Genomic DNA, 12,894 nt, shown 5'->3' on the forward strand with positions numbered 1-12,894 from the left:
TGGTAGTTTTGCATAAACGATGAAATTCCACACAAATGTACTGTGTGTGTCTAAAATGAGTTCGAATGTTCTTATAAATAGAGCTTGATTGGTATCACAAAAAAAAAGTAATAATTCTTTAGTTAAAAAAGTCCTGACACAATAAAAATGTAAACATGAGGAACCTGAATAAATCAGTATAATTATTTAATTGCACGTGTAAGTTTGTGTAGGTTCAGTATAACCTCCAAATTAACAAAATGAAGTGCTAACTTTAGCACACAGGAGGAAACTGGTTGCAAAACAGTGTGTCTTAACAGTTAGCAATTACTAAACCCAGCATTCCTTCAGGATAATAATTAAACTGTGCATGTATAAAACAGTTAAAATTGCTTTAAATCACTTGGATGTAAATCTGTCTGGCTTGAATTGAAATAAAAGTTTGTGTTGAATGAATTCTGTCATCACAATCCACTAAATCAATTCACGTCAGCAAGCAGTACGTGGATGATGAGTGAGAGCTACCACACAACTCTATAAGCCTTTAAGATTTGTACTATTTCTGTGTATGAGTTGATCCGGTAAATATATGGGGGGTTCTCTGTGCTTATTACTGAAATACACGTTGAAATTTGCATTTTGTCAGAATCTGTACTACCATTAGAATCATAGAATCATAGAATCATAGAACCATAGAATAGTTTGGGTTGGAAGGAACCTCTAAAGGTCATCTAGTCCAACCCCCCTGCCGTGGGCAGGGACATCTTCAACTAGATCAGGTTGCTCAGAGCCCCGTCCAACCTGACCTGGAATGTTTCCAGGGATGGGGCATCCACCACCTCTCTGGGCAACCTGTGCCAGTGCTTCACCACCCTCAGCGTAAAAAATTTCGTCCTTGCATCTAGTCTCAATCTACGCCCCTTTAGTTTCATCTAGTCTCAATCTACGCCTTTAGTTTAAAGCCATTCCCCCTTGTCCTGTCACAACAGGCCCTGCTCAAAAGTTTGCCGCCATCTTTTTTATAAGCCCCCTTTAAGTACTGATAGGCTGCAATAAGGTCTCCCCGAAGCCTTCTCTTCTCTAGGCTGAACAACCCCAACTCTCTCAGCCTTTCTTTGCAGGAGAGGTGTTCCATCCCCCTGATCATTTTCGTGGCCCTGAAGCCCCCAAAAGCTGATATTGTTTTGGTAAGCTCTTCAAAGATGAAGCCATATGTTCTCCTCCACGTTCGTAGCATGCCCAACATATAGGTACTACCACAACAAAAAGAGGTGCTCTTGTGCCTTTGGAAATACTTAGTAACCAGATGTTTTAAAGTCAGCTATCTCCTATTTCTCATAAACCCAGAGCTCCACATGAGTTGCACCCAATGTGAGCCTGAATAGTAGAGGATGCAGAAGTGGCAACTAGCTATCTTTATATTTTCTTGATCTTTTGCAGGAACTAGACAGGATGGTGCTTAATATATCCTCCACTGCCTATGGATTCAGACATTTCGTAGCAGTCGTGGAAATAGTTATATGGATACAGCTATATGGATACGTATGGGTATAGCTGTATCCTGGATGGATATGATTATACCTTGGACAGTGGTGAGAGTATGGCAATGGACTCCATAAAGCAGAAAGTCTATTCTATTCTATTCTATTCTATTCTATTCTATTCTATTCTATTCTATTCTATTCTATTCTATTCTATTCTATTCTATTCTATTCTATTCTATTCTATTCTATTCTATTCTATTCTATTCTATTCTATTCTATTTTTTTTTTTTTCTCCTTGAATACTATGGAGGCTAACACTGATGTTCTTTGGTGAACAAGATCCCTAGGGAACCAAACCCTTCCTCCCAACAAATAAAGGTTTAAAACATTGAGTATGGCCTGCTGTTATCATATCAGTGTGTTTTGATTTCCAGTACATAATATTGCTGTAAATAGTGCTACATGCAGCTCAAACCATGGCTTGATTAATTTGACATTCAAATTTGTCACTCTGCTACCTAATGGTCTGCCTACATTTACGGAGCAACTGCAGTGTGAATACATATGCATGTGTTCCTGGTGCCCCTCAGTTGTAAATAACAGAAATGTATTACTAAATGCTGTAAAAGCCTCTTAAGGACAGACTGTAGCAATTCTAGAGAACCTTGTCACATTCTATCCAGTCAGAGGGAAACATGAAGTGTCTGTCTTTGTGGCCGAGACATGGCAATACTTTTGTGGGTTGATTGGGCAAAACGTCAGCTTAGATACTGACTTCTGTCTCTCAGTTAAGACAGCGAAATCACCTATACTCCAGTGAGAATGCAGCATTGAAATAAGGTGGAACGCAGTTTACATGGATTAATCATATATCTCTTCGTTCAGCTACAAGGTTAAAAATATTGCCTTCTTTTTGTCCACAGGTCTAGCTTTCTTTCCAGTCAGTATGAAGATGCTCAGTAAATGCAATCTGCTGTTCTGGAAGAAACACTGAGAGCATAAAGAGAATGGGATAATATCTCAGCTAGAGGGCTCCATATGTTGATGACAAGGTATGGTATACTGAGAAAGAAATAGGATTAGAATTGTTCTAAGTACCTATGAGCCACACATAATACTAGGAAGGAAATAACATTTTCTAAATGCACAGCACTGTGCCAAAAGTGCAGGTGAAAAATCTTTACTTGAGCACAGACAGATGGGAAGCTGAAGTTAAGATGGCATTGGAGATACGCACTGTTGTAATTTGAGATTATTAAAAAGCTCCTAGCAAAGCTCCCAAAGGGCCCAATCCTAAGCACTACCACAGAATTTATTGTACCACTGATAAAGGAGTAAATGCCAGTTCTATGCAAAAATCCACTAATGCATTAGCAGACTTGCTTCCACTAATCAGAAGAAATGAAATTACATTCAAGGATGAATGGAAGTGTATGTTGGGATGGATATTGTTTGCCTGTATTCAGCTCTTTTCCTCAAAATAAATGTTCAGAAGAGAAACAAAGGAAAAAAGTAAGCGTTGCCCCTTTGTGAGCTCTTCTGTGCTGTGCTTTTACCGTGTAGGCCAGTGATGGCAAATAAAAAACATTTCAAAAGGCTGCAGCAGTGAGGTAAGATTTATCTGGGAAGTCAGGACTGTTCTGAATTGTAGTTGGCATCAGTACAAGAGATATTTGGAGATGATTATTCCTAGACTGGTCCATGCTTGGGTATTAGCTCTAGTGTGAATGTACTCCAGTTGTGTGTATGTGCTGAGATTTGGTTACCCATTTAATCTCCAAATACATCAGGCTGCACTTCTAGGCAGTGGATGGAGTTGTCACTCTCACTGGTTAGGTAGAACACTGTCTTCTATTCAAACTGGTTTTAAAAGCCATATGTTGTTACATTTGTTTGTTTGGGTTTTTTGTTTTTTTTTGTGTTTTTTTTTTTTTAAATGTGGAGACTGGAAATGAGGTACAGAGGTGCCTCAGTGAACAGATGTGCTGGTAAGGCAAATGCTGAATGCATCCACTAAATCAGCAAGTTGCTGAACTTTTGGTAAAATTTAATAAAAAACACTTTTTTGCAACCAAGTTTTGTCAGATTCGCCTATTTTTTTACTAAACTGGATTCTCATTGCCTTTGAGTGGAAACTGCTTGAATGAAAATGGGGGAAAATCAGGTGAGAGCTGGGTGTTATTTAAACAACTGTGACACATTGTATCCTGCCAGAAGAAATCATTATAATTCAACAGAAGAGTAGTGTTGGTGCTTAAGTGTAGCATGAATTCAGTCTCTCAAAAAAGGCTTCTTCTGCCTATTCTAAATTTTTAAGTAACGTCATCTTTCAGCTTAATGATCCTTTAATATCAGCCTGCCACTCTGCAGAATACCTCAGAAGTTAAGTACTTACATATACATGGGCTGTAGCTGTAAATGAGATGTCTTCTGTGGACCTTGATAGCTGTAAGAGTCAAATCCTCCTATGAAATCAACTGAAAGGGGGGGAAATTGCTTTCATTAGCAACATCTTTTCAGAAGTGATAGGCACTATCATTCAAGAACCACCCAGCACACACTTTATTTTTGATGGACCCCCTAGTAATCTGTTAAAATTAGACCAGGTACTTGTGGAGATGCAGAAAAAGGGTAAAAAAACATAGAGAAAGGCAAAGTTCCTTTTAAAATTTTAAAATCAAATTAATTTTAAAATCACAGAAAGACAATGAGGGATTTATAACAGCCATCTGTCTATCAGAAATAGCCGCACATCCCTATTTTTCAAGTAGACCACCTCACTGGAGTACAAAACAACATGCTATTCAGATATTATAAATGCTGAAAACCATTTGTTTATTGGCATGAATGCATTGCTTCTGACTGTGATTACTGTGTCTGCCTTGCTGTCATACTGTGGTTCAGTGATGTAGAGGAGAGAGCACATTGCTCTGACTCTGTCTGAGAGGCAGAAGTTTCTCTGATTCCCTGCTTTGACATTTGGGTTGAAAAGCACAAACAGACGGTTGGAACAATTTATCTGAGCTTCAGAGATGAGGCTTCACAGATCTAAGGAAACCAGCATTTCTCTCAAGGCGCTGGGTGTCTGCAGGAAGATTGTAGGGTGGGATTTATTTATTAATTCATGTGACTGCCAGTTCCCGATGGTCTTCTCATGTTTATTTTAGACAATTTCCAGGGCAATTCAATCTCATCTGAACCTGAGACCCTGTTTCTCTGCTATAACGCTTTCTTTACTCAAGTAAAAGCAGACCCTTTGCTTCCTTTGCACCAAGAGACCCAACTATTGGCTTTTGGGGGTTATTTGTGGGCAGCTCTCATCCCTGAAATACTGTCTCTTACATAGCAGATGTGAATTTGACTTTACTTTGATAGAAAAGGGCCAAAGAGTTCAGGTATGGAAGTGCATTTTTCACAGGTCTGGGCACTGCTACTGACAGATTGGCTCAGTGTACTTTAAGGGCAAAAAAAAAAAAAGAAGAGGTTCTTTGATAGAGGATAGCTTCTTGTAGATCTAAAATACAGTAACATTCACATAAAAATCACAAAATGTAAATTTATAACCCTTGGTTTGAGAATTTTCACAGTGGTTCGAGTCCTTAAAACTTGCATTTATGAGGTTATTTTATACTAAGGTACCCCTCAATGTGCACCACGCTTATCAATGCAGTCACACGCATTCCAGACATGTTACAAAATCAAACTCTTGTACCCCTCTGTCCACCATTTGCTTTGCAAGCAAAGGGCCACCAAACATTAGACGGGACCGGTACAGTATGTCTCCATTGCAACCACAGACATGTTGAACCTGTCATCCACCTTCTTCTGTGGCAAGAATGGCCCCTGCAGAAATAATTTAGCCGATTTTGTGCTCTGTGGCAACATTACATATACTCCTATCCCAGAATGATTTTTTACTAAATTAGTCCCTGACATCTCTAATGAAGGAGGTTCTATAATCTCTCTGTGCTGCCTTTCCCTACGTCTAACTTCCTAATGTCTAATTTAAATGTAATTTCCTGCAAATTAACTACTTTTCTACATTTTGGACTTTTCTCCCTATGGATATGAAGACAAATGAACCATTTTTTTTCTTTTATAACTACTTTTAAGCATTTTCAAAAAGTATTTTCATGCTATCCATCTTTTCCAGATTTAAGCATACCTAGTTCTTTCAAATTTTTCTCACGGCCCATGTTTTCCAAGCCTCTAAATTTCCAACCCTGGAGATCCTTCTTCAGTCTGCTTATGTTTTTCTTACAGTGTGGTGCATAAATCAGCACTAACTGGAACAACTGCCATGTAGGTCTTCTGTACATTACCTGGAATAACATGGTGGGGTGTTTTGTTCCCCCCCCCCTTCTTTTTTCAACAGCGTCATACAAATGCTTAATAATCAGATCTGTATCTTTATGTTTTGACACTAACTGTAGTCTAGCCAAGTAGTCCATATTTTATCTGAAGACACTTGATTGATTCTTCCCCACAGGAGTTCTTTTGCACTTGTCTGTATTGAATTTCATCTTCTTGATTTCAAGCCACTTCTCAAGATCATTTTGACTTCTAATCCTGTCTTCACAAGTGTTCGTACCCTTCCCAGTCTGGTTTCATCTGAAATTTTTACAGATGTTCTCTCCTCTATCATCCTTGCTGTTAACAAAAATAATGAAGAGAATAATTTCCCTAGCTGAGGTCCCAGTGGGATCCCATCTGAAATGTCATCCCAGCTGGTTGATAACTAAATTTCAAATAGAGTTTTAAACAATTCTGCACACAGCCTATGATGACTGTATCTGGACAGTGCTTCCCTGGCCTGCTTGCAAACCTTTCATAGGGTCAAAATCTTGCTAAAATCAAGATAAATGCAATTTGTTGCTTCCTACTTACTCACTGTCTGTAACCATCAGAATAACTTCATTACAATGTGATCATGTCTTTGGAAGCATACTAAGTTTATAGGCACAGAGTGAAAAATTCAGTATAGGAATATTGTTGAGTGAAGTGCTATGCTGGGAGAAAATAAAAACCCTCTTACTCAAATACAAAGATTACAGCAAAAAGAATGGACATATCTTTGCTGTAGCTATGGTTTGTTGTTCTTTTGCCCAGTTTTCCTTTTTTTCCCACTCTTGAGCTCTGACAACACAAGTCAGAAAATACCTGTGTCGGGCTGAGTGTCTCACTGGTGTCAACCCATATCACTTTATGGATGTTGCTTATATGTATTTGTCCAGCTTAGCATTTCTTGCGTACTTCCCAAGACTCTTCAAGCAACTGGTAAACCATTATTAGAAGGCTGCAGGCATAGATACTCTGTTTTGCAGTCATGGGGCAAAAGGTCTTAAGGGTGATTTTAGGGTTGTTTTCAGAAAGCTAAACCAATGTGTTAAGAAAAAGATTTCTTTGAGTAAAATGAGCTTGTGCGGGCATGAGAGAAAGATGCGTGATGAATATCTCTGCACGCATCGCGTCTTTGCCCTGTTGCACAGAGTAAAGACAGAGTGTTAACAAGCCAGATTGTCACGTGACAAACAAGGCAAGCTTGCAGAGACATTTCTGCATTCAACTGACAGTGGAAGTTCCCATGTGTGTAATCAAATGATGGTAGGGCAGAGGATATTACTGCAACCTTGTTGTAGATGTACAATGGCTTCTTACACACAACAACAAACTTTGCAAGGTAGGTAAAGGTACGTAATAGAAAGTGAACTCCAAAACAAAATGATTTCAGTAATTTCTTTGTAGCAAGTTTTCTTGATGGTGGCAGTTTCTCAGCACTGCAAAGCCTGTGGTGTCCAGACTGTGCTAAAAGCTCCCTGTGGACTCTGAGCTAGTTTCTTAAAGCATGCAGAATGCTGCTCTTTCTGCAGGCATTTTACCCTGGCTGTGCCTGAAAGGTCACTAGCAGTGTCGTACGACTGATACATTCCTGGCAGCAGTAACGTGAGATGAATAAAACAAGGCTCATTAGCTGAATCGCTACGGAAGCTTCCATCCTTAACCTCATCCATCAAACACATTTTTGACTATTCTATTTTACACTTATCTTACATGTCACTGTTATCAGAAGTGGTTCTTTTGTCATGTTTTGTTTTAGTAAAAACACACATGCATGTACAAACAAACACAGAATCCCATTCCTTTGACATACTGGGTGCTGAGGTGCTTGTTTTCCTAACTGGACTTGAGTAGGATAATAACAGTAAATATTTGTAAAATGTGTTACAAGAAATTCAGCCAGAGTGTTTTCTTACTTTGCTGCTATGAAGGGGATTGTCAGGCATATGACTGTGGTTACAACTGTAACTCAAACAGGACATATGACTCTAAATAGGGACATATTTTCTATTATTAAGTATCCACAGGGATGTGAAGTTTCAGCCTTTGCTCACAGTCACAATCCCCACTGTCTCCATTGTATATCAGGACAGGATGAGAGGCATAAATGGGTTTCTCATTTTTCATTTCTGGAAGTTTGTGGTGTATGGAGGGACCATTAAATTGGGATGCACAAAAAAGACCCCATTAGCATGGATGTGCATATGGGAGAAGGGACTCTAGAAGCAGCGAGAAACAATGAAACTGATGAAATCAACAGATGGACAAAGAGAAAGGAAACAGTGGGAAATAAAAGCAATAACATCTTCCTGTAGAAAGCAATAGGAACGATATTGTATGGAAACCAGAAGACGAGACACTATTCTCCTTATAGAAATTTTCCTCTGTAAGATATAAATACAGAAGCATAAAGATTCAGGTCCACAGCTAAAAGATATATTTATAGCTTCAGTGACTTCATTGAAGCAATGATAATTTACATTAGGTTAGGATTTGACCCAAAGAGTCATTTAGGGCATATGTGTATAGAAACGTGACTGACGCTATGGCTTTCCTTGCATTTTAGTAGGCATGCAAAAATCAGTGCAGGATAGATATGAAAGGATATAGAGTTCGGGAATGGGGAGGGAGATGAGTGGCTTTAACTGCAAAGAAAAGGAAAGGGAAACGTTGGGAAACAGCCTTGTACTTGGCCAACCTGTGACCCGCAGTGTGAATGACTTCTTGACTGCTTTCAAACCCTCTCCTTACTTTGTTCCTTTGCTACTATTGTTTGTTTTGCTGATTATCTCACCCCTACCCTTGATTCATGAGGCCCTGCCTCTCACAGCAGTGAATGTACTGCCAGCACTCAACCCTGTCTTTACCACAGCATTACTTCCTGCCTGTGGCTCCTTCTTTAAAAGTGAAAATGTATTTGGTACTAGTTCTATAATGAGGGTGACTTCTGTCACTGATTCCTCCTCTCCTCCTTCACTTTGTCTCTCTCTCTGATGAAGCAGCTTGGCTCCTCCAGCTTTATTAGTTCCATCCCAGACACCCCCATCACCTCCTCATCCACTTCCTTCCTCCCATCTCCACTTGTTTCTCTCCACACCATCTCTCCCATTTCTTGTGTGAGGAAACTGATAAAGTAGTCCTCCTTTCTTCAGTTTGCCAGCCTTTTTCACTCCTCCTTTTACAGTTCATTTCCCCCTCTCTCCTACTACAGTCACAGGAATTTTGTCCTGTAAAACTTCTGCTTGTCCCAGTGACAGACTCTTCTCTTGATCTCTTTTTTTGCATTTCTTTCCCAATACGAATACATGTAAATTCCTTTCATAAAAAAATCAACCCCACCCTTATCCCTGCTTGTCCCATTCTCTCTCTCTCTCCCCCCTGATGGTTTCAAACACCTTCTGGAGCTACTTTCCTCCATTTCTGTAGAAGATTTTCTCCCATCTTGTGTTCTGTCCCTTGCACACAGCTGGAACTGCAGTCAGATAACCTCTTCCTATCCAAATCTGGGTACTGGTAACCCAGCGCACACAGTCCTCTCTGTGGTCATCCAGCCACCTTTCGCACAACCGCTGCTCTCCTCTTCCCGAAACCTTTGCCTCACTGGCCTCAGCTCTCTCCTCTGCAGGTGCTGACCTTCCTCTTCTCATCATTCATCTCCTTTCTTGATGGTTCTCTGTCCAGCGTGCTGCCATGAGCAGTAACCTCTGCCTTTTATTTTTCTCCACCTCCTGTGAACTGGGTAGTCACAGTCGCAAACGCAAATTCTGCTGTCGTCGGCTCTCTGAGGTGTCACGGAGTACCTGGCTTGTGCTCACTCTGTGCCTTCTATACAAACTGAAATCTCAGCTTCTCTCTGTGATATTTACCCATGGATAATTAAACAGCAATTCCAGTTCAGCATGGCTAAAACCAGAACCCTTAGTTGCTCCTCCCTAACCTTCTCTGCTACCTCCCATAGTGAACAATGGCACTTGTATCCTCAAGTCTGCCCATCACTTGAGGATATAAGTTAGACGTCAACTATGGTTTGGACTGTGCACGATTTAATTTCTGAAGATTATTTTTGCATATTGAAGAGGAAGACTTTTCTACCTGTTGACACAGCTATAACATTTAACCAGGGCTCTCAGTGTCAAACACCACAATTGTTCCTTTTTTTTGAACTCACCAAATGTGGAGTTAAGGAGACGAAAGCTGCAGGACTCATGTCTTTGGCTAGGTTACTCCTCTCTGCATCCTGCTACAGATTTCATCTTCCATATTACATCAGGTAGAAGCTAAATCTTTTTACATTTAAAGCTTTTTGTGGAGACTCCACATTAATCTCTCCTCCTTCCATTTCTAAAAGCTAAATTCTGTCCCCATGCTGCCAGCTTGACCTCCATACTTGTAAAATTCCCAAACATTTTCTCTCCTTGTGAGAACTTTTTCAAAAACAGTTCTCTCATTATTTTCCCTAACACACCTCTTTGCTCTGTTGGCAATAATTAGGTTGCCAATGCACTTATATTCCTGTCTACCACAGTGAATAATATTTGCTCATAGTTTCTTTGTGCTCACTTTCCGCCTGTACCCACCAGTTGCCTGTTGTCTAATATGTAGATTGCAAGCTCCAAGAAACAGGGCTGGCATTCATGTTTGTACAGTGCTTGGCATCATTGTAGTCCTTAAATATATTCATGAATCTAAAGCACTAAAATAATATTAAAAATTTACAATTACCTATGATAAAGATGGTACCATTAAAAAAGTGCTAATGACCAGGGAAGCGTATGTGCATGTGTACATAGATGCTTCTTGCACATGCATGTCATGACTGAACATATTTCCTGCATGGTATAGCAGAGAGAGGACACGTGGTGTACATCTGCTACATCTGACATGTGAGGTCTTAAACTTATGTACACTGGCTCCGGAGGCCAAAGCCTTGGCCCCCTGGACTCAGGCCTTGCAAGTGCAGTGATTAAGCTTCACTGCCACAGCAAGGCATTCCACTGCACGAGTAGCTGGGAGAGAGGAGAGATGGCAAACAGACTGCAGCTAATAACATCACTGGAGGCCCTGTTGGTGCAGAAGTGAGTATGTGAGGCAAGAGAGAGCTGTGCACAAATGTTGGTAGCTAAAAACTGAACAAACAGAAAAAATGGAGGGGACTAAAATTAGGCTTGGTTTTAATAACTTTAGAAATGACATATGGGAAAAAATATAAACGAACATATGGGGACACCCTTGCTCCTGCAGCTTTGCCAGTATCCTGCTACCCGCCTTGCTGTTTGGTGAAGACATTTCCAAATACTTTAGTGCTGCTGCCTTTTTATGCTGTGAGCATGGCCTGGTGGCTGTTGCACAAGATAGCACACAGGAGGAGGTTTGCTTGAATACAGTCTCAATAAACTTTGTTTACAACGATAATCAACCGTTATTGGTCTTTGTGCTGAGTGCACAGTGATTTAGACTCACAAAATGGGATGGAGCCAAGCCCGGGCAAAGCAGGGGGAAGGACGGCATTTGCCAATACGTGAGGCTGTGCCCTTCCTGCCGTCACAGGAGGGTTCAGAAACGGCGTAAGGACTTGGACACTCGGTCCAGTTCTTGCGGTGCAATGAACTGCATTTCTGCCAAACAGCCAGTAACTGCCTGTGAGTGCTCTTCGCTCACCCATTTGCAAGGTGAAACTAAAACCTCAGATTTTTAAACTGTAACCTCATGGGATTTTTGAGCCCCACGATGTCCACAGGAGCAGCAAAGGGGAACCCCTACACACATTTTGGTGGAGTTTCTCAGCTCAGATTCGGCCCCACTGTCACTATTTCCATGCTGTTTACTTTTATGATAGTCAAAATTATTCTGTAATTTTTTGCTTCACAGGGGCTTTCTCTCCAGATTCTTCTGCTCTTATCAAGTTTCTTGTTGGATAAGGGCTTGCAGCATCTTCTTCTGTCTTTGTTGCTGCTGATCCCCTTGCTAATTCTTTGATCAGCCCTCCTGAGATAAGATGTAGGACTGGGGAGGTACGCAGGTTTGTGAAATCTGATAAGCGCCACCTGGTGTCACCACCCTTACAGAGGTACTGACAGGGTTCTCAGCCTGATACTCCCTATAATTAGGACCAAGCAGGGATGCAGATACTGCATTCAAGGTGAGCCCAGCTCATGGTTGTACCCAGCAGAAAACATCAGGATGATGTTTTGGCTTTAGAGAAGCCAAAATGCATCTCAGACTCCCAGGTGGAGAAGGGGTCTGGTCAGCGGCAGAGCCTCAGGGCAGGAGGCGAGGAAGACTATGCTCTGGAGCAATGCCTCAGCAAGGCAGGGCTGGCCAGCAGCAGGAACTGTGTCAGGGAGGTGGGAACCAGGGTCATGGCTGAGCAGAAAGGAGCCAGGATGAAAAGCCAGGATGAAAGCAGCCAGAAGTAACCAAGCAAGGGCTGGGAGGCACGAGCGAGGCTTCAGCAGCTGAAGGCAGAAACAGGGACCAGGGATAGGGCAGGCAAGAGCAAGAGCCAGAGGGCAGGAGGAAATGGCTGGAGCATAGCTGCAGCAATGAGAAATACTGGACGGAAGTGGTCAGTGCTGCCTTTTATATCTGATAAATGCAGCAAGCTACCTGTCAAGCTTATAGACCTGGAAAAAAAATTCTCTTAGAGAAGCTGGCGGCTCACGGCTTAGACAGGTGTACTCTGCGCTGGGTCAAAAACTGGCTGGACGGCCGGGCCCAGAGAGTTGTGGTGAATGGAGTCAAATCCAGTTGGCGGCCGGTCACGAGCGGTGTTCCCCAGGGCTCAGTACTGGGGCCGGTCTTGTTTAATATCTTTATCGATGATCTGGATGAGGGGATTGAGTGCACCCTCAGTAAGTTTGCAGATGACACCAAGTTGGGCGGGAGTGTTGATCTGCTCGAGGGTAGGAAGGCTCTGCAGAGGGACCTGGACAGGCTGGATCAATGGGCCGAGGCCAACTGTATGAGGTTCAACAAGGCCAAGTGCCGGGTCCTGCACTTCGGCCACAACAACCCCATGCAGCGCTACAGGCTTGGGGAAGAGTGGCTGGAAAGCTGCCTGTCGGAAAAGGACCTGGGGGTGCTGGTCGACAGC

General features: G+C 41.7%; 1 protein-coding gene across 1 annotated transcript in view; it reads right to left on the reverse strand.

The window, feature by feature from the left end:
- The window catches only part of NKAIN2 (Na+/K+ transporting ATPase interacting 2), a 318,351-nt gene that overhangs the window by 2,662 nt on the left and 302,795 nt on the right, over positions 1 to 12,894 (reverse strand). The window contains exon 5 of the mRNA XM_009289113.1: positions 3,859 to 3,940. Coding sequence (XP_009287388.1) covers positions 3,859 to 3,940 — 82 coding nt within the window. The remainder of the gene's footprint in view (positions 1 to 3,858; positions 3,941 to 12,894) is intronic.

Source organism: Aptenodytes forsteri, unplaced genomic scaffold, assembly GCF_000699145.1.
Source record: "Aptenodytes forsteri isolate BGI_AS27 unplaced genomic scaffold, ASM69914v1 Scaffold217, whole genome shotgun sequence".
Classification (NCBI taxonomy): domain Eukaryota; kingdom Metazoa; phylum Chordata; class Aves; order Sphenisciformes; family Spheniscidae; genus Aptenodytes; species Aptenodytes forsteri.